A 20,708-nucleotide genomic window follows, 5' to 3' on the forward strand; every position below is an offset into this window, starting at 1 on the left:
TTATTATATTTAGGAGAAACGATACATATTCCTTTCTATGGGTTCCTAGTATTAAAAAAGCTCTCCTTTTAATATTATTTCTATTTAGGAGAAATAATGCTTATTTCTTTTCTGTGGGCTCGTATTTTGTTCTATATCTATCAGTTAGTTACCTGCATGACCCTGACAAACACTTGATGTGCAACACCAACACTGCTATTGAGTCATACACAGGGGTGGGGCATTAATCTTCACTATGGCAAAAAGAATAAACTTAAACTACATATAGCAACACATAGCTACCGCGAAGTTTTCGCACGCTTTCATGTACATTTACAAGATCTATCACATCGCTTTGTTTCTTTCCTGCGTTGTTTTCCATCGCCGTTGAATAGTAGATATGCTATGTTGAAAGCAAACTACATTGTGCACTAAATAATCGCAGCTTTCCAAACTGTCAAACTGCTGTGGTCAATTCAGCGGTGTTTACTGTGTAAAACTGGTTTAACATTTCCATTAAACGCCGTGCTTTGTGTTTGCAATCCACCCCTTGCAAACTTCAACAGTAATGCGTACTATTGCGAAGCTCTGTACTAGATGTCGTCAGACCCGAGGGGCGGAGCCAAGATGTCGCAATCTTACTAAGAACAGCATCATCGAGTCAGGCTGGTGTAGCGCATGAGCATATTAATCGTACCCAGCCAAAGTGAGACTTTACAGTCGGACGGTCAGGCGGAGGGGCCACGTCTGATATGTTATCTCATTACTAAAGGGACCTTTAATTTCGGCAGCAAAAAAAGACCAACTAAAGGACTACTTTTTGATTTCTGTGCTGTCCCCAATTTGGACACGTTCAACTTTCTTTGGAAATTTCCTTATTTGTCATATCGCAAAACTCAAAGTTAAGTACGTTTAACAACATCTTATCACGTTTTATTCGTCCAATACTCAACGTGAATGATCGGACTTCATTCGACTACTAAAGGACGTTTGACCAACAGTGAAAATCAAGATCCAAGGAAATACTGTCCATGCATGACGCGTTCATTCAGCGGGACTAAGGAACAAAGACAACAACCGAAGACCTCTTAGTGTTGCCGCCAGATTCACAAGTACCAAACTGCTCAATCTACTGCACAAAGAAAATTATTATACACGAAAAGAGGCTAAAGGTGCACGATCATCTGCAAAACACATTGAAGTTGGAGATACTTTTCAAATCATCTAACTTACTCTGTAGTGCACGCGCGTCCTTTTAAACTGACTCATATTTATTCTGCATTCATTGGAGACGACATTTTCATTCTTATGCCGAGACTCAACAACGGCCGACAATTTCCCAGTGTTTATTTCATGATATTTTGATTTTTTTTCCCCTCTGTGGAAATGTTCTCTGACAAGTAGACACAACTAAGTGCTTCTGTAGTTTTCATTGTTCTGTTTGGGAGAGGAGCGGGTCCTTTGTCTAAAGCAGCGAGGTAAGTCCTTTAAACCTTTAAGCGTTACTTTAACCTCTAGAAATCACCATTTAGTATCTCCAGCCTAGAGTTCTTGAGAATACTTCAGTAATTGACCAACTTTCCAATTAAAACGATTATTGAGAAACACTTTAGTGGTTAAACTTTACACGGAAAGTGATGCAGCGCCTGTTGTCGTTGTTTGAACTTTGCCAACTTGGATTTCACATCCATCTATTGAGTATATTGCTTATTTTTTTGCAGTTTACTTAACTATGAACTTTGGCGTAGTGGTATAAGCATATGGTGATTTAGCATTTAGGTTCGAGTCGGACGTGACAAGCTTCAAGTTCCGAAACCTCACACGCTCAGTTGTTTAAAAACAACTGTTTTTAACAAGGACGGAAAATATTAATAGGCTACTAATATTTTTATTAGGGAAAAAAATTGAGTTAATAAAATTGTGAAGTGGATGAAACTAGGCTACGTCATTTTATGACGTATGCTTGAATGTGTAATAACTTAAACACTGTGACTCACAGGCGCCGAGCAGTATTTCGAGAGGAGCTTGAGTCAGTATGATCGAGCGACACTGCTCATCACATAGTCATAAAACCGTTTTAAATTACCTCCTTTTATTACACAATATTAATGAACCTCCTATTCTTGTTTCGTTAGTTTGTGAGGGATTATCTCATGGATACTGAGTATTTAAGTGTGTGGAAATAATCACATGCACTCATTTGATCAATTATTCCTGTTACCTTTGTGCATAGACTCTGCATTCTTATCAATCAGACTTTATGGTATATGAAGTCATGCTGTCACAAGGCCATGAACTTACACTGACTTGTTTTTGTCACAGATGAGTATAAACCTGTCAACTCCTAAACCTCCACTGCGGCTGAAGCGAGTAGACTTTGAAGACTCTCACAACACTGATACCTTCAAATGCAAGCGCCGCAAGCTCAGTCAGCCTCCTTCCCCAGGTCTCGCACCCTGTCTTCACCCCCTGTCCCAGAGCCTTGAGCAGCCGGGGTCAGAGAAGCACCACGTCTCGCGTATCGGACCCTACATCCTGCTGGAAGCCACAGAAGGAGCTCAGACGTTCAGAGCGGTTCATCATGTCACTGAACAGGAGTACACATGCAAGGTGATCATAGATGCTTAATAATAGTGGATCTGAAATATCTTCTATTAATAAAAGTTATGGAACTTTTATGAGATGAAGGATCATTAATCACATCGTTTTGGTATGTTCCCACCAGGTGTTTTCCATTAAGAAGTATCACGAGTTCATAGCACCCTACACTCGTGTGCTTCCACACAGTAACATCTGCAAGATTTCAGAGGTGGTGCTCGGGGAGAACAACGTGTACATATTCTTCGAGCGTAACTATGGAGACATGCACTCATACGTGCGCACCTGCAAGAGGCTGCAGGAGGATGAAGCAGTGCGCCTCTTCGGCCAGATGGCCACTGCGGTTGCACACTGTCACGAGAATGGCGTCATTTTAAGAGACCTTAAACTGCGCAAGTTTGTGTTCACCGATCCACATAGGTCAGTAGCTCAATTTTATTCTTTAATTACTAGTTAGTCATGTCAAATCATCCCTTGATTTTTAGTTATCAACAAATATAAGTTGTTGTTGTTTTCTAGAATGCACGGTATTTAATTGTGCATGCTGATTTCCCCTATTTTTTACATTTCAATTACCTTTGCTGTCATGTAATGTAAACTTTCTGTTTATTTTTAAAAGCGCCATTTTTATACTGTACAATATATTTTTGTAAGATTATTTTTGTATTCCACAAAGTTGCTGTTAAATTTAAATATATAGTACTGAGAAATAAATGTTAATAAAAAAGTTTTTTATATTAACCATTAACTAGTATATAATGTATAAAATAATTATACATTACTATAACATGTAGTCACAATATTAATTCATCAAATTGCATACTGTACAATGTTATATTTACACTAACTGCAGCCTGTATAAATTGCATAAGTGATACCTTGTCTTGCTCATCTAGTAAATATTTTCCATTCATAAACATAGAAACCTAGTTATCAGGTGGCTGATAGATGTTCTTTTGTTTCCTCAGAACAAAGCTGGTCTTGCAAAACCTGGAGGACTCCTGTCTTCTTAGCGGGAATGACGACTCGCTGACGGACAAACATGGCTGCCCGGCCTACGTCGGCCCGGAGATCTTAAACTCACGGCACTCATACTCAGGGAAGGCTGCCGACGTATGGAGCCTTGGCGTTGTTCTTTACACAATGCTTGTAGGACGTTATCCATTTCAGGACGTGGAACCCACAGCACTGTTCAGCAAAATCCGCAGGGGTGCGTTCACCATCCCAGAGGCTCTTTCAACCAGGGCTAAATCGCTGGTGTGTTGCATGCTGAGGAAATCTCCCTCGGAGAGGCTCGAGGCTGGAGATATACTCTTCCACCCATGGCTCCACTGTAACAACAACGTATCCCTCCATCAGCACTCCAGCACCAGACACTCGACAGATCAGGTGGTACCTGATTTTGAACCGAATGATAATGGGGATTGTTAATGAGCCATCTTCATTCTGTTTACCCACAATCAGAGGATTGGACTCTGTGGAGAAAGACAGATTGCCTCGTAAGGTATGCAGAGTTCAAGGGCATCAAATGGAAGAGATTCCAGAAACTATAGCAGGTTAAAAGCAGTGCTGTGTTTTACCCAGCGAGGAACTTTTGAGGTGTTCAGGACAGACAAGAGACTAACGTTGTAGTCTACAAGCAGAAGTAACCGTGTTTCTTACCTCTGAAAATATCCATTTGTGATTATATCTCCAAAACGACACCCGGAGGGCAAAAAATGCTGCTTTCCTAGCAGACGTTTGTTCACAGCACAGTTTTGGTCCTGAAAGAATATCACGAGGCTGGTGCACACAATTTTAACATCAGTATTGTCTAATCAGTGAATGGGTTTCCCATTGTACACCCATGTTGTGTAAATTAAAGAACCTCTTACTTAATTCCTGGTATACTTGATGCACACTTCGTGCCTTTATGTACTGTTTACATAGTTTTGCCGTGGAAAATACAGGTTTGACTATTTAAAGTGCCTTTTTTTCCCCAGTAAAATAGCCAATGTTGTTGTTGGACTTGTCAAAGTACCAAAGATTTGAGTCCCCCCCCCCCCCACCCCCACCAGTCTCAGCGTGTGTATCTGCAACGGGTCAGCACAAGTGCTCATATTTCCTTTTCATGTGAAGAATTCAAAAGGATTCTGTGTTTTGTAAATGTCTTTCCATCTGTTAAACTATGTATTTGTTTAACCCTGAAGGGATGTGGGGCACATCACGCGCTACAGGAAACGTCCATATAATGGTTTAGAGGTGTGTCTGTTGAGTGAAACAAAGGCTTTACATACGTTATCGTTTGTTATGCCTGCATGCAATGCTTTGACCCGTTGTTCGTTAAAGTACTTGTCTTTTTGTAGATATTTTTTTGTTACTAGTGAGAAGTGGACACTACAATTGTTGCTGTTGTTTCAAGGGGTGATGTACCTACAAACAAGTATTTTGTTGTTGCCAGTACAAGTAAAATGAAAAATCAAGACTCCATTGTTGCTTTTTTAACGATTCATTATCAGAAATTACTTGCTTAATAATATTAAAATATTCGTCATTCAGCACAAAAATCAATGGTCCGCAGTACTTATTGATCCCAGCAAGGTTTTGTAATAAAAATGTGTTTTCTGAAGTAAACATCGCAATCAGTGCACCTTAAGTCAGTAGATATTTATTTGGGACATTTTGAAAATAACAAATATGCTCTTTAAAAGGATATTCATAAAAATATGTTAAGCTGCTGATAATGAAATGTTAATGTATCATTCATGCATAAATCTGCATCGTATGGTGCTCATCCTTGTTTTTGTTTTTTTTGTAGGACTATTTCTCCAAAAAACATTTGTAGAAACAATCTAGGAAATTAACACAAAGTGATCTTACATTTCTCTGCTCATATCCTTTTCTTATACTGGTGCAACATGAGTGCTCGGAAATTACATTACGAAGAACAACGTTATACACCTCACAAATGTTACAAATCCAAATAAGAAACAGTAATCACAAATAAAAGCTTAAAAGTAAAAATAAACTTTACAGACCCATCGTGGTTTTCCTTTTCCTTTTTTTTTTTTTTTAAGCATTGGGGGCTAAAAAACTAAAAAGGGAAGTTGACTTGTAGGTCAAGACACCAATAAATCTACCAGGTGATATTTACGCTGATATCGGTTTAAATATCATTTTTCCTGAGGCAAGAAAGTTGCAGGAAAATGTATTAAGCCCTACAAAACAAAATTATCATTATTAGAGAAAAAACTAAAAAGATAATGGGATGCTGATATAATAACAAAATTATGAGTTATGAGCACGTGTAAGCCTAACAAATATGGAAACTAAAATTTAAATGTTAACTATGACATCTCAAAATGGTCAAGCAGTAAAATAAACAGTCAGAAATGACCAGAGGACAGGTGACCAAGATGTTGAAGGATGCCACCTAGTGGAAATACTGCTGTGAAGTTCATGGAGCCATGAAAATAAGTGGAAATAATGAACAAGAATAAATAAAGAAGTTTGGGTAACTTGCACTTGGATACAATGATAAATTACCTCTTTGGAAAATAAAAAATAAAAATTTCACAACGCAGAGGACAGAATGTACACAGAAAAGTAAAGGAAAATGTTAAAATGCAATGAATGGCACTTTGCTTAGTACTTTCTAAGAAATGACCAACAGTGTATATAAAATGAACGTAAGAAACAGAAAAGGATAACAGACATTAAAACTCAGGCAAGAGATGCTGGCTTCAGATGACAGGGACGAGGGTTTCATCAGGCACACAGTGCACCATACCTGTGGAAAGAGACATCAAACCATCACTGACTTCAATGACACCAGCCACTGCTTGTCAGGCTAGTAATATCAGAGTCATCGTTTGCAGTTAAACTGTAATGATACTTCTGGCTGACTGTTGGCCCTCCACCAGCAGATACACTAGAACCACGTGATTTATATGCAGTCCTTTTTCTATCACATCTGAATGACGATAAACAGTGTGGGTGTTCGCAAGGCATTGCTTCCTGGAGAAGTGATAACAAATAATAACAGAGCAGTCTGCATAGTTCCTCACCTCTCTTCATCCATGTTGCCCTCTTCCTCTTCCTCATAGCTGCCTTCATCTAACTCCAGATCCAGTTCAGTGCCGAAGCCAGAGTCTCGTGGAGCCATGAAAAGACTAAAGGACCACAAATACAAAAAGTCAGAGCTCACTTGAATTGTATTCTTTCTTTTTATTTTATTTTTTAAAGTTGGACCTGCTGATTTTTTGTATTTCATAATGATAATATTAATAATAATAATGTAAAATATATTATATAAATAGACTACCAAAAATACTGTTAAATGATAAAGAGAAAGTTCATAAGAATAGCATTTACTTGAAACTGAAATATTTTATACATTATAAACATCTTTTCTGTCACTTTTGATCAATTTAATTAATCCTTGTTAAATAAAAGTATTCTTCCACCCAAACACAATACACAATCTATAATAAAGTCATTATCTCTATCATAAACAAAAAATATTTTTTTAAATATGATTTTTGTTCTTTATATGTTGATGTTGCCTGACATACAGATCCTCACCTGACAGAACGGCATGTAAAGAACACAATCCTCTTCAGTCTTTTGTTATAAAAGAAGTAGTTGAAGGACCACATGTTGCCTTCTTCCCCATAAGGGTCTGAATCCAGGTCTGGATTGTAGCTGTCACAGAAGGCAATCAGATCTTTTTTTAAAGCATGCTTAATAAACTTATGCTTAAAAAGCATTCAACACATTCTAGGCAAACCTGACTGAACATGGGTTTGAAAGAAGCATATCTACCTGTATATATCACATTCAGCAAGACTGATCTCGTTGTCCAGGGCCTCCCATAACTGAGGCTGTAGGTGACTGTAGGCCTCACCAGCAGCAGCAGACAAACTGCTGTTCACTGCATTAAACACCTGTGGAAATCATAAACCATTTAATAAACGTGGTTTTATAATAGTTTTAAATATCTTATAATTATTATTATTATTGTATTTATTTTTTTTATTTATATGTCTTTTCGCCAAACCACTTATCCTATGTCGGGTCCCAATTACTCTTATCATTAATAATAAGAATAAGCATAATTTACATTTTAGTGCATATGTTGTTTCAGAAACTGTAACCATTTTATGTCAGAATTACCCAATTAACACTGGGCTCCTTGCTGAAATCGTGGCCTTTGGTGCGACTGAAGTCGTAGTCCGGCCGGAAGGATTCATTGAGAGTGGCAATCAGGTAAAAGAGCGTCTTTCTGCTGCACTTATCAGACAGTGGACCCTCCCCATCATCCAAACTCTGACTCAGTCTGAAAATAAAACATATTTCAGTAAATGTGCAATGACCTGCTGGTAGATATTTGTACTGCGTTTACGTGAGGGGGTTGATGACAGTGAATGCTTCTCAGTACCTCAAGAAACGTCTTCGACTTACTTGTTGGGGCTGATTCCTGAGCTCTGCGGAGGAGACAGAGCCTCGAGCACATGTGGCTGCCCTTCCTGACAAAACTGCTTAAACATTTGCTTGTCATCACCGGCCATCTTACAGGAGTAGCTCTCAATACTAAAGAAACAACACAACAGTGTCATTAGTCACATTGAGGGGGAAAAAAAAACACTGCAAATAACACCAGAACAGTGTGAATAACATGTTATTTCCTCTTTTTTGTGATCTGATAGTGTTCAGATATGAACATGTTTTTTCGAAGGATGCGGTCTTAATTTTAACTTTACATTTTAAACAAGCATTGAGCACTTACCGTCCAATTATTTTACAGTCTCCCGTTTCAATTGTGAGCAGACTGTTTATGGCCTCAAAACTTGAGTTTTCCAGGAGCTTCATGGTTTATTCAAGTATATTATATATATTGAAAGAACTGCAATGACTAATAACACTAGATGTCACTCTTTTGATAAACAACCATCGGCCAGTTACTCTGCCGTTACACTAAACCAAATCGATGTTTAGCACGTTAGTTTGGAGAACGAACGGCACAAACAGAATATTATCAATAATAAACAACTACCCAATACTGGGTTATTACCGAATATCACTAAGCTATCCCACAGAAGCCCCTTTTAAAAAATTCTCAATTTCGAGAACAGACGGCTCTCTAATGCCTTCAAGTGTAAAAACAACAACAACAACAAAACAATTTAAATAAATAGGCCTCGCTTGCAGATTCTTACGACCACGTAAATAATCTTCGCCGGTTGCTTAATGCACTTCTATGTCTAATAAATATATCTTCCTTTTTACTGTGAAATTTCCAATACCTGCCATTAAACAAGCTAAAATTTAGAGGGAAATTATGCATCCCAGCTATTGAATAAGATCTTGAGGAGAACTCCAAGGCTTATAAAAGCCCTAATCCTCGGTTTTTGGTTGTCTATTTGTATGGAAGAATAACAACAGCAGAGAACGAGCGTTTGTGTAGCAGTTGCAGTCGCGATAATGATAATACGCAGTTGTCTTTTTCCTGTTTTTTTTTTTTTTCGGTCAGGATGTCACATGTTTACCGCCACCTGCTGGCTTGGGGTTTAACATCGCTTCTCTTTTTTTCCCCCCTCAGAATCGAAGAAATGCATATTATACATTCCGAGGCTTGTAATGACAAACCTACATCAAAGTTTCAAGTCTAAGGTAAAATAAAGTATTTATCAGAAGCTATTTAACAGCCGATTACTATACCTTTGCATTTCTGTATTTCAGTACCTCAAACGTATTTGAGTATTGTGAAGAATACAAAGAATCTTTGTACTGTTCTCCTATTGTGAAAATAAACCTGGGGATAAAATTGTTAATATATTTAGACACAAAAATATATTTTGTCTTAAAATATAAACTACAATGCATAGCAAAGCTTGGTAAACCAAAAATTGTTAAACATTTGAATATTTTCTCATAAAGACATTTTATTTACATAGATGATTTTGAAGAGGTGCAAATCAAACGCAGGCAGCGCGAACAACATTTTCACATTACATACCCTCAATGCATGATGTCACTGAGTTCAGGTTAACAAAAACAGACATGGCTGGGCAGGACATTTCCAAAGAAAAACAAAACATACAGGTTAACAAAGCTGAAGTATTTTCCCTGAGAGCACAGATTCATATTTATGCATTTTCTTCAGAAGTCTGAGAAGGAACTTCTCTGCTAAAATTATTAATTTCTCAATCTGAAAATGTGTAGATGGTCCTCAAGAGAATTGCTTAATAAAATTAGCATAAAACCTGTGACAGAAATTATGCAGAAACGAAAAAGGAAAACCATGCCCTTCAGCGATCTGCCAGACTGTTAAACCATAAAATATTTTGTCTATACTAAATCAAAGGTGAGGGAAATGACCTATTCAAACAATGCTGATAATGACGGCCAAAGAACATTTAATGGATCATAAATACATGTAACTCAAAATGAAGACTAAGGTGTAGCCTTGATTTGCCTCTCTAATAAAAATACATTTTTCAGCATACACAGTACACAACTGAAAACTTCCTGTCTCTGTAACACATAATGAGTGATAGTGCTATAACACAACTTCCAACACAATCATTATACCCGAGGCGGTTTTATAATGGCTTGTCAATACCTACAACAGCCAAGTAAGATTTTCCCTTTTTTTGACAGTTTTAAGAAGTCAACTAAAATAAAACAAGAGGACAAAACCTGGACACCACAACTGTTTTTTCTCAAGCACTATTTGATAATGTAAATATGATTTCTTTGACAAGAAGAAAAAAAAAAAATGTAAAAAGGAACATTAAAACAGATTTATTAGAGTTTGAAAATATAAGTCTTAATTTAAAATGCTGCTAAATTATGTCACAGTCCTTTCAAAATCATATCGGCAGTGTTTTTGTAAGTAAAGGGACGATGTTGCTCGTGTCTAACTGTCAATCATCTCTGAGAGTTCTAAAAGAAGGTCGTCCTCTCCCTTGCCCGAATCCAATTCCAATTCATCTTCCAGCCGGTCATCAGTAAATTCACCCAACAGTTCTTCAAAGTCATCCACTGATGAACTGGTAACAGCAGGAGTACGGCCAGAAGTGGTGCTGGGCCGCCGAGAGCGCTGCATGCTGGGTGTTTTGATCACAGGGCTACAAAGGAACATAAAAGATTAGAGATTACAGAAAATAAAAATCCACAAAAATGCTGTGTGTGTATAAGTATTATGTCTGAAATGCATAAGATGATTTCCCATACATTTGGGGGACCGCAACAATTGCAGGGGATGTAGTACTGGCTGGCTCAACGCAGCTCGTAGGCACCATCTGAATATCCTCTGTGTGCGAAGGCACTCGCTGAGTGTCGGACTGAACTTCTTGAGAGCCTGGTGACCCCACCTGAAAGAGAATAATAAAAATAATAAAAACTTGTTTTTTTTCCCCTAATACACTGAAACCAAACTTGACTTTAAAAAAAAGATATTAAATTTAGTTTAAAAATAATTAACCAAATTTAGTCTCACCTTAAGGCGCTTGTTAGGAATAACCAGCGAGGAAGGGGTTTGATAGGCAGTGTTAAGAGGTTTCACTTCAGCAACAGCAGAATGATTTTTTGCAGTTTTCCTCTTTTGGGTAGGCTGGGCTGCCGGCTTAACCACTGACGGCTTCACATTCACCTTGGGCTTCACTGAAATGCAGAGGAAAACCGCATATTGAGTAGAACATTTGGAAGAGAGTTCATTTTAGTTTATACATACATGTATTTCAGATTATGTTTTATTAGTACTGCTGTAAACATTACTGGCATTTGATAACTTTTCATTTTGTCATCACTATTATAGTTTTGTTAATATTGTATGTAAAAACATACGATTTATATTGGAGTTAAATAATCGGTTAAAGAGAGACTGATGTTATTAAATTCATACCCTTGGTCTCTGTGTGAATAGTTCCCTCGGTCAGCTGGATGGGTATCACAGGAGAGCTTGAGGGCTTTGGTGTGTTTGTCGACGGAGAACTGTCTCCAGACCGCTCTGGGGAGCTTTTCTGGGGCACTACAGCAGCAGAGAGTGGAGAGCTCTTGTGTTTGAGGGCGATCCGCTGTCTCACTGTGGTTTGGGGCTGTTCAGAGGCTGGCGGTGAGGCAGCAGGTGCAGACAGTCCTGCATCCTTCTGGGTAGTGGAGGTGACTTGCTCCTCTTGTAGCTTTCGGAGTCTCTTCTCTCGCATGATCTCCTCAAATGTTTTCACTTTAACAGTTTCACTGGAGGGTTTGCCTTTTCCATTGGTCTGCGAGTTAAAACAGTGTAAACAATCATTAGTTAATCTAGAAACAATTATATTCTCTTAGACATGTTGTCTTGTGTCTTACCTCTGCAGGAGGTTCTAGTTTCTTATCAGGCACATCTGGTTTTGTCTGACCCACAGTGTTTGCAGTTGCTGAAAAGAATTGACAGCTAGGTGAACACACTTACTTGGGCATATGTGGCCATTTTTTGATGAAAACATGAATGTGTCTGACTTACGTGAGCTTTTCTTAATGCGTAGGATGCGCCTCTTTGGAGGTCCACTTGCCTCGGCTTCAGCTGAAGTTTGGGTTTTATCATCGCTAAGCTCTTGAGGCTGTGCCTGCATCCGGGCTGTCTTTTCCCTGCGTATCTCCTCCAGCGTTTTTACTCGTACCTCCCCTACTGTCACAGGAGCCTTGACCGCAGCTCCAGTAGTGGAAGGTCCTTCATTTCTCTCTGGGCTTTTGGCTGTTGTATTAACATCCTTGGCTTTTTTCTCCTGAATTTTTTTCTTTTCGTGCAGGATTTCAGAAAAGGTCTTAACCTGAAGTCGCCCAGCAGGTCTGACACTTTTCTTGGATGGGCTCAGCTCCTTTGCCGACACTTCTTTCACAACAGGCACAACTGTACTCGTGCTGAGGTTTCTGGCTGCCTTCTCTTGCCTTATCTCCTCCAGAGTTTTTATATGGATATCTCCAGATGATTTTGGCTCGCTGTCAGTGCTAGGTGGTGCGGCAGTCAATCCAAGTCTTTCACGCACTGGTTTCTGAGCTGAAAACAGTTAGTAACAAATTATGGAACAGATTCTAAATAGCTACACAACCACACCTGGCACAATAAACGAATCTCTCACCTTTCTGTGGTAGCACGTCTGTGGAAGATTCAACAGTTCTACCAAGACGTTCAGCAAGCCGTCGTTTCAAAGGAAGGTCTTCCTCCACAGAAGCATCTTAAATTAAATATCATCTGTCAGTTATTGTATAAAAAAAAAAAAAAAAAAAAAAAAAGACCAGATACATAAATGTATACCCACAATGTGAAGCAAACCGTTTCCATAAACTTACCTCTTTTCAAAATTCTTTCCCCAAGTCTGTCTGTAATTTTTCTTCTTCCAATTTCATTAACAGATGAATCTGCAACAGATTTTTAAAAGGGTTTAAAAATAATTAAATGGTTCAGTACTACAAAAGCCAAAGTTCCACCTTATGGACAGCTTACCGATGCTGGCATGATTAACTTCCAGACGTGAGAGAGATTGAATGTTTTCCTTTTCAATAGCGGTTCCTTTGTTTTGGGCTGAGCTTTGCATGGTGGACTGCTCTGCAAACAAATGGAAAAAAGGGAATATTAAAACAATCCTTCAGATGATTTACCAGATTAACCGAAATAAATAGTGCTGAGGGTTCATTTACCAGATTTCTTTAGACTGGCCATGAGTGCTTTCCTCAGTCTGATCTCCTCTAGCGTCTGAATACCGAAGTTCAGCGAATCATCTGCATGACAGATAATGATTTGATAAAACTCTCAATAAATAAAAGAAAATATGTACAGAACATGGAAACTGTCTTTACTTTTGCCTGTGATCATTTTCCAGGGTGATCCTCCAAGAGATTCATCTCCTTCCTCTGAGAATTGATCTGCAAATATTGAAATAAAATGAATTTAATATTTCTACTTGAGGGATGCTAAACTCAACCCTTAAAGGTCCAACTGCAGACCATAACTCCAACCCTAACTAAACACCCGATCTAACTAATAAAGGACTAATTAAGAATAGGAACCAACAACGAATGGGATTGGACAACCCGTTCTAGTTAAAACATAACAGAAACATAAGCTTACCATCTTCATCATCGTCATCCACAGGGTTGATAACCACTGGAGGATGGGTAGGGCTGGGGACATTCTCTTGGGTCTCAGTTCTAATGACCCCTCTTAACTGTGGGTTAGTGGGGTTTGCAGTGGGCACAGAGACTTGGTTGACTTGATCCTCATGTGGGGCCTCTTCCTTCTCTTTTCGCACTACTTGCCCTGTTAAAAAAAAAAGACAACAAAAAGTCCAATTTATATTATATATAATAAAAACCAATATAGTTCAAAACACTTAAGACTGTCAAATACCTTTGTCTGGGGCAAAATAACTCCCATCGATGACGCGTGGCTTCTCATGATGGAAAGCACAGTGAGCTTTCTGACAGCCAGCCGGCTGGTTCTCCCAGTAGCATGCAATTTCTTTGCGGTTTTTCTAAAATAAAAAAATTTATAATAACAGAGTGGATCATTATTGAGGTCCCATTTCAGAAACAACGGAAAGATCTCACGGAAAAGGGTTTTGGAAGTGGACACCAACCTTTATTTCCATATGACGAAACATGCAGATGTTACGGAAGCACCTTTGCTCTTGCCAAAGGTTACAGACCGTCTCGCTACCCATGGCAGCCTCACAGTGTCGAAAAGGGCAGCTGTCACCCTAAAAAAGCAAACCACAACACAAAACATTCATTTTTAATTATGATCATTAACTTATGTATATATTCGTTTAATGACCTACTTAAAAACTAAAAATCAGCTTTCAACAAAAGGGAAATTTCTAAATGCACTGCAGATATAACTTTTTTTCATTTACCTTAGTACAGGTGGAATAATAATAGAAGTAGCAGTCATCTCCTTGCATGGTCATTCTGGCACAAATTTGTAGTCTTCTGGGTCAGGAGCTCTTCAGTGATGCTGCAATCTCGTCCTGGAAGCCTTCGACAGAATCTCGTGAACCTCCCTATTTAAAGTGTTACAAGCCTATTCATGCTCCTGTTGATCCTTTCACATTTTCACTTTTACATTCTGTCCTGAATGAGGCAAAATGGACGATATTTTAACACTGGAGAGAGAATGCGTTGCAAGAACTTCGTTCACCTGCAGTGGCTGAGACGTTCCCTGGTGATCTCAAGCGCTTCTTGAAGGGTCGCTCCGCACTGTGTGGATCCTGAAGGAACACTTGACTGATGAGTAAAGACTGAACAGGGGAAGATGGGGCAACTTTTGTCTCTCTTAGAGACTTGTTCCCATCAGACTGCTGGGTTCAAATTGGCAGGTGGTGGAAAATGTCCGTTTTTTTTTCTATCCTCTCTCCAATATTGTTGATAATTGAGTGGTGAGGGGGTTTGAGGGACTTTAAAAATCCTCAAGCAAGAAGTTGTCAAAAATTGAGAGCCGAGGGCAAAACATGGGACTGGATATCTTGGCGATGTCGAGAGAAAAAAAAAAAAAAAAGAAAGAAGGAAATCTCTTCTACGTCTCTTGAAGGCGGGATTAAAATTTAAAGGGGGGCAGACTGGGACTTAAAAAAAAAAAGCCCAATAGAGAAAAAACAAAAACCAAAGGTGAGATTAAAAAAGCAGCAATCTTCAGGGAAACTAAATCATTATCCAAATCCAGTTATCCTCTGGAATGAAGGACAAGATCTTGCATAACCTACATTTCAAAAAAGAGACAAAAACACTCCCCATGTGCTGAACAAATAGTTATTTGAATAAGGAACACAATATATTTTAATACATGGATAATACTTTCAGAGACAGAACATGTTTTTAGATGTGATTGGACACAACAAAGGTACAGTACATAAACAACCTGAGATTGTGCAACTAACAAAATTAACAAATTTTGGTTCTTGATGTATTTTTTGAGCATGATGAGCCACATTTATCAAGTTTTAAAATTGGTATTATCAGAATAAATATTTCGCAGATGTTGCAGGCGCACCTGTAAATGTAGGGTGCAGTTCACAAAATCCGCGTTTTTCAATCTCAAATATTTTAGAAACATGTTTTTACAGATGATTTTTTTTATAATTGCTTAATCTACTCGTTTATAAATTACACTAAACGAAAGGACAGCGAAAACAATTGTGATTGGAATTCCTGAAAAACGCGTTTGTTTCCATTTAGTTTTTCAAAAGTTAGATTACGACATAAAGTTACTAAATTACATTTTAAATTAACTAAATCCACTGTTCACAAGATTTTTTCCTCATTCGTCATGTCAGGCCTTAGTGTCGTGTTTGGTATAACTCAATAAAGGTTTTCAGATGATCAACACTGAGACAAGAAACGTTTCAAGAACATATAACGTGTATATTATGAAGTCTAAAAGCGGTGTACGTTAAAATAACACACTGTTCTATGACTTTCGAATAGCATGTTGATAACTTCGGGTAGCATGCTGTTAACTTTAGCACGACTACTACACTTCACGTTAACAAAAATAAGTAAATGAATGAATAAATACAATGTTCAATTACTTCAAATAAAGCGTTCACAATTACCAGTTTATACCGACTGGAAAATAAGTATGTTCGGTTTTGGTCGACGCTCTTGGACAGGATGTATCTCTTCTCGGCTTCACAGACAGGAGAACAAGATGGCGCGCGGCTGTCCAGGGAGGAAGAGCCCGCACAGACGTCAATCTGACGGACAGATTCGTTAAAGGGATAGGTCATACACACACACACACACAGACCCGTAATGTTGTTCCTTACCGCTTCGAACGTCTATATTCTGCACAAAAGGTGAAATTGAATTTTGGCAATTGGGTCAAACCAGACGAAAAAGCCGATATATTATAATAAAAGTTGTTCGAACGACTTGTGCGCTATATTCCAAGTCTTCTGGAACCATATAGAGACTATGTGAGGAATTGCTAAATACTTATTAAAAATAATATTTGTTTTGTGTCAAGCCGAATAAATGTATACAGATTTGGAAGAAAATGAGAATGAGTCAAATTATTATTTGAGATTAAGAATGAAAAACACGAGTCAGGGTTAGAAAAAGTAGTCCCACTATTTAACCTACTGTAGGATAAAATACTCTCATGAAAAGAATAGAAGCAACATTTTGTATGATGTATGTGTAACTGATTCTAAAATCACAGGGGTGCATTTCCCAAAATCACTGTTAACCATGATGGCAAGTTCCACTATTGGTGACAACAGAACCTGTGACTTGTGCTTTCAGGAAACACTCATCAGTCACACTGCAGAATAACAAAAGATTCACCTAGACTACAACTGACACAAAACACACAATGTTGCTCTCTTAGATTTTAATGTAGGTTATTATTTTGAATGACACCAACAAGACGATTAAAAAAAGAAAAAGAAACAAAGAAAAATAAAATAATAATTATCTACGTTATTCCATAAATGCATACATTATATTCTATTTCACATTACATGTAATTTTGTTTTAGAAACAATTTTGTTTTAATATCCACTCTAGCATCTTACTCTACTCAAAATTAGTTTCTTGACTATTGACCAAAATGGTAAATTAGGCAATCTTTTTAAGAATTAAGAAACAATTTCCCAGTAAAAACCACAATTACTTACAAGTCCTCCACATTCATTCATATAGGCTATGATCTGTCCCACATTAAGCTATACAGATTTTGTGCTGAGCTATATTTGCATCTGTGTTTTATAATAAATCAGTACAGTACTCCTAAAATAGGCTATGCCACCTGGCAAAGAGACTTGCACTTCCTAATGCAATAAAAAAGATCGTTTGTGATGGTTGTGCTGCCCCAGAATAATTTAAAATGGAAGGGGTGCACCAGGTGATATTTGTCATTCCTCCAGTACATCTATAAAACGAGTTAAGGGAATTCATTCTTGGATAAAGTCCATCTGATCTGTTTGCACAGAACTGACTTGTCAATGCTGGAAGAGAGCTGAGAATCTTCTCACATGTTGGCGGTGATGAAACTGTTGCAAAAGAGCTTGTATTCATAGAACCATCCAAATCATCTTTTGCTCCTGTTGCAAATAATCATATATCAGAATCTGAAGATACATAACCATTCTAAAAAAAAAAAAAATCAAAATTATGTATTTATGCAAATCTCACCAAGTATTAACAATTTCTTCAGATGGTTGACTAAAGGGTAGTTGCCTTGTCCACAGAAATATCCAGAAAAGTCATCCAGGTCTAAAGCCCATACAAATGCACCCGCAAAGCCATGTTCCTGTAAGTATTTAATCTTAACAATGCAAAGCAGAGCTGTTATTCTTCATGTAACATAACCTATGGATTTAAACATAAGAATATGTGACAGAATGTACCTTAATCTCAAAGCTCCTCAGATTATCAAAGCCCACCCAGTCGCTGCCTTTAACAGAAAAAGGAACTTTCTGGTCTTCTATCCACTGTACTACACCACCATTGAGGAAAAGACATATCTTGAAAGAAGAAAATATTTCTCAACTTAATATCGCCAACAAGCATTTGCAATGAATATGGAAAAATATCAAACAAAAGATTTTGTCTACTTCAGAGTAAGACCACAAGCCCATCTCTTGTGTATAAGGGCCAGGAGAAGCCAAATTACTGGCTGGGGCTCCGACTCCACTCTGAGAGGAGGTGAGGATGAAGGAACGTCCATACGTGCCAAAGCCCATCAACAACTTCTCGACAGGAGCTCCCTGGACTCTCCAGTATTGCAGAGCAAAATCCTGCATCAAAGATGAAAACATGCAAACGACCCAGTAGCAAATTAAAGTCGAATTAAAGCCTGTGCTCATGCAAGAGTCAATCTGCTTACGGTGTTTGAGTTGATGTCCTCCTTGTCATGGAGGGCACTGTACAAAGGGCTGTGATGTCTTGCAACGCCATCTTCAAATGTATGAAAATCAAATGTCTTGACACTAATGAGATCCAAGTACCTAAAAAAAAAGTTTTTCCATTTTTAAACATTTTGTTTTTCTTGTGTGATTTTTGTAATTGTCATAAGACAAGCGCTGACGCTGAATGGCATGCTGCTCTTACTTTGAGATCTCTGGAATGTTGTAGCTCCTTTCAATAACTTCTCTCTGAGCAGAAACAGTTGCTGTTAAAATCAGTCTTGCATTTTTGGTGGACTGGCCTTCAGCTAGAAAGGCTTCCAGAAGTTCCTGAAGTTTCACAAATGTTTATTTAGTGCTTTAGCAAATAGTTTTATTAGTAGTACTATTCATATTTTCATTTTATTTTAAGCATAAATCTGAAGGATCATGTGACACTGAAGACTGGAGTAATGGCTTCTGAAAGTTCAGCTTTGCCATCACAGGTATAAATTAAATGTTTTTATATATATTCACATGTATGTTTTCACTGTTTTTTGCTGTCTTTGTGAGCTTAAGAGACTTGTACTTCAAAAATATATTTTAAAAATTCTTAACAACCCCACATTTTTTAATGGTATTGTATATATTTTTGAGACCTGTCCCTATAAAATTGTACACTGTTAAGGTTTCGCTCACACCTTATGATTCAATGGAAAACCTTTGGAGCAACAAAATAAAAGGTACTTTTGATTTTAACCTTGCACAGTAGAGTGAATTTCAGCTTGTCTTCTGGACGCGCATCTGAAGTGCCTTTCTGTTCCCAGTCCAAATCCAGCCCATCGAAGTTATGCTTCCTCAGAAATTCTATGGAAGACTTGATGAATGTCTGACGGTTTGTCCAGTTGGACAGCATAATGGAGAATCTGGCGGGAACAAGTAAATTCCTGTCTGTTTATTTCAATGTAACTGCTAATGAGGCTTAGAAATATTTCTGAATAATTGCAAAATACACTCATTTAGGAGTAACCATAATCTTTGTTGATAAGCCATGTTTTTGTATAAAACAAACAAACAAAAAAGTTTTACAAGTTATACAAATGGTATGTTACCAGTAGAGGGCAACCTTTATTCATAAACACTTACTGGTTTGAGTCCTGGTCTCTGATGGACAACAAGGTTATCAGCTGAGGATTTCTGAAACCAACATTTATGTCAAGTCTTTGTCACACAGCAGGAATTAGACAAATCAAATATGAATACAAAACTAGAAATATGTGTTTCTGAGCTACAAGCATCCTTACTGGTTCTTAAGTGCATTGAAGGTTGAGTAAAGGGCCACATCATTCCATTCGCTGCCTGCTATGTTATTGGCATAGTTTATAATGGCAAATGCATAGATCAAATGAGTACACAAGTTTGGGTCCACATTTTCAGGAAGGTATTTAGCAGTTCCTGCTCTGTACTGAGACCAGTTTGTGAAGTAACACACCAGTCTAGAACAGGTTACTGAGCAAAAAGAGAGTGGAGATACATACAAAAATGTCAGCAGTAATTTGTTTGTAATGTAATTCGAATGAATAAGTCTCAATCTCTCAATGCATCTCTTTCATGCAGTAGATAGAAATTCACCTTACCTAATTGAAAGAGCAAATTTAGGCCTGACAAAAATGAAAAAAAAAAAAAAGATAATTAGTAGATGCTTTTATTTGAGATTAATATATTTACCCTACTGTTGTTTTCAAAAACATGGTAAAACCTTTGTAGTAGGGGTCACATTGGTTTCCATGCAATTTGCCCAAAATAAACACTATGAAAAATACTAAAGATTCATGTAATATCAAAAGACATCTACTGTAGCTTGTCAGAGAGAAAAAAATATTAAATATGTAAGAAATGTAATAAATCCCATAATTTTTGTTGTGTTATTTCTCTTGTGTTATGGATCAATTTGACCCAAATGATTTGCATAGGCACAAAATAATGTTCCTGATGTTTCTGAGGTCTTGACTACTTATAGTGAATGTTAGTATAAATTATATCTAACATTTTTTGTATTTATCTATTGCTGTTTGTGCTTCCTCTGCCTTTTTCATGTTTGGTTTTCAAACCCTTGTGAGATTAAAATGGGTTTCTCACACTTCTTTTCAGGGCAGCAGTTTAGTAATTGAGATTCAAAAAACTAACAAGCAAAAACAACCTATGACAGACTTCATGACCATGAAATTCAAGCAGATGAAGAAACAGCAAATTTTCCTGCCGTGTTTTAGAACACGTGTCTCAATTTCA

At 37.7% G+C, this 20,708-nt stretch overlaps 4 protein-coding genes across 7 annotated transcripts; 1 reads left to right on the plus strand and 3 right to left on the minus strand.

The window, feature by feature from the left end:
- Positions 1–655: 655 nt before the first annotated feature.
- LOC128022343 (tribbles homolog 2-like) lies at positions 656–5,625 on the plus strand. Its single transcript, XM_052609770.1, has 4 exons — positions 656–1,457; positions 2,302–2,589; positions 2,705–2,997; positions 3,546–5,625. The coding sequence occupies exons 2-4, from the start codon at positions 2,302–2,304 to the stop codon at positions 4,006–4,008; spliced, it is 1,044 nt and encodes a 347-aa protein (XP_052465730.1). The 5' UTR covers positions 656–1,457; the 3' UTR covers positions 4,009–5,625.
- On the minus strand, positions 5,209–9,058 carry LOC128022345 (repressor of RNA polymerase III transcription MAF1 homolog). Its single transcript, XM_052609771.1, has 7 exons — positions 8,345–9,058; positions 8,020–8,148; positions 7,732–7,894; positions 7,381–7,502; positions 7,141–7,260; positions 6,624–6,728; positions 5,209–6,346 (listed from the first exon to the last, which is right to left on the minus strand). Exons 1-7 carry the CDS (start codon positions 8,425–8,427, stop codon positions 6,325–6,327), a joined length of 744 nt encoding a protein of 247 aa, XP_052465731.1. The 5' UTR covers positions 8,428–9,058; the 3' UTR covers positions 5,209–6,324.
- Positions 9,059–9,480: 422 nt separating this feature from the next.
- On the minus strand, positions 9,481–16,287 carry LOC128022346 (zinc finger CCCH domain-containing protein 11A). Of its 4 annotated transcripts, none has more exons than XM_052609774.1 (17): positions 16,146–16,287; positions 14,735–14,804; positions 14,451–14,597; positions 14,175–14,294; positions 13,946–14,069; positions 13,667–13,855; positions 13,396–13,461; positions 13,237–13,317; positions 13,043–13,144; positions 12,889–12,957; positions 12,678–12,773; positions 12,062–12,595; positions 11,908–11,975; positions 11,465–11,825; positions 11,060–11,223; positions 10,795–10,934; positions 9,481–10,688 (listed from the first exon to the last, which is right to left on the minus strand). In XM_052609774.1, exons 3-17 carry the CDS (start codon positions 14,502–14,504, stop codon positions 10,478–10,480), a joined length of 2,379 nt encoding a protein of 792 aa, XP_052465734.1. In that variant the 5' UTR covers positions 14,505–14,597; positions 14,735–14,804; positions 16,146–16,287; the 3' UTR covers positions 9,481–10,477. The 4 variants fall into 4 exon arrangements, with proteins under 4 accessions (XP_052465734.1, XP_052465733.1, XP_052465736.1 ...); XM_052609773.1 differs by having other exon boundaries at positions 14,735–15,292; positions 16,146–16,273; XM_052609776.1 differs by having other exon boundaries at positions 16,122–16,240.
- Positions 16,288–16,850: 563 nt separating this feature from the next.
- Positions 16,851–20,084, minus strand: LOC128022827 (acidic mammalian chitinase-like; the record flags this gene model as incomplete). The annotated part of the gene is made up of 10 exons (XM_052610606.1): positions 16,851–16,855; positions 17,728–17,860; positions 17,943–18,059; positions 18,150–18,332; positions 18,422–18,542; positions 18,646–18,770; positions 19,180–19,345; positions 19,566–19,616; positions 19,724–19,928; positions 20,057–20,084. Coding segments are annotated over 10 exons (1,134 nt in total), but the record flags the coding sequence as incomplete, so codon positions are not given.
- Between the last annotated feature and the right edge of the window lie 624 nt (positions 20,085–20,708).

Source organism: Carassius gibelio, chromosome A11 (genome assembly GCF_023724105.1).
Source record: "Carassius gibelio isolate Cgi1373 ecotype wild population from Czech Republic chromosome A11, carGib1.2-hapl.c, whole genome shotgun sequence".
NCBI lineage: Eukaryota > Metazoa > Chordata > Actinopteri > Cypriniformes > Cyprinidae > Carassius > Carassius gibelio.

Coding starts and splice junctions, on each gene's coding strand:
- LOC128022343 (XM_052609770.1), top strand. CDS start 2,302: ATGAGTATAAACCTGTCAACTCCTAAACCTCCACTGCGGCTGAAGCGA. Junction 2,590..2,704: donor AACAGGAGTACACATGCAAG/GTGATCATAGAT, acceptor TGTTCCCACCAG/GTGTTTTCCATTAAGAAGTA. Junction 2,998..3,545: donor GTGTTCACCGATCCACATAG/GTCAGTAGCTCA, acceptor TTGTTTCCTCAG/AACAAAGCTGGTCTTGCAAA.
- LOC128022346 (XM_052609774.1), bottom strand. CDS start 14,504: ATGACCATGCAAGGAGATGACTGCTACTTCTATTATTATTCCACCTGT. Junction 14,070..14,174: donor TTCGTCATATGGAAATAAAG/GTTGGTGTCCAC, acceptor TTTTTATTTTAG/AAAAACCGCAAAGAAATTGC. Junction 11,826..11,907: donor AACTAGAACCTCCTGCAGAG/GTAAGACACAAG, acceptor TTTAACTCGCAG/ACCAATGGAAAAGGCAAACC.
- LOC128022345 (XM_052609771.1), bottom strand. CDS start 8,427: ATGAAGCTCCTGGAAAACTCAAGTTTTGAGGCCATAAACAGTCTGCTC. Junction 7,895..8,019: donor TCAGGAATCAGCCCCAACAA/GTAAGTCGAAGA, acceptor TTTTATTTTCAG/ACTGAGTCAGAGTTTGGATG. Junction 6,347..6,623: donor GGCAACATGGATGAAGAGAG/GTGAGGAACTAT, acceptor CTCTTTCCACAG/GTATGGTGCACTGTGTGCCT.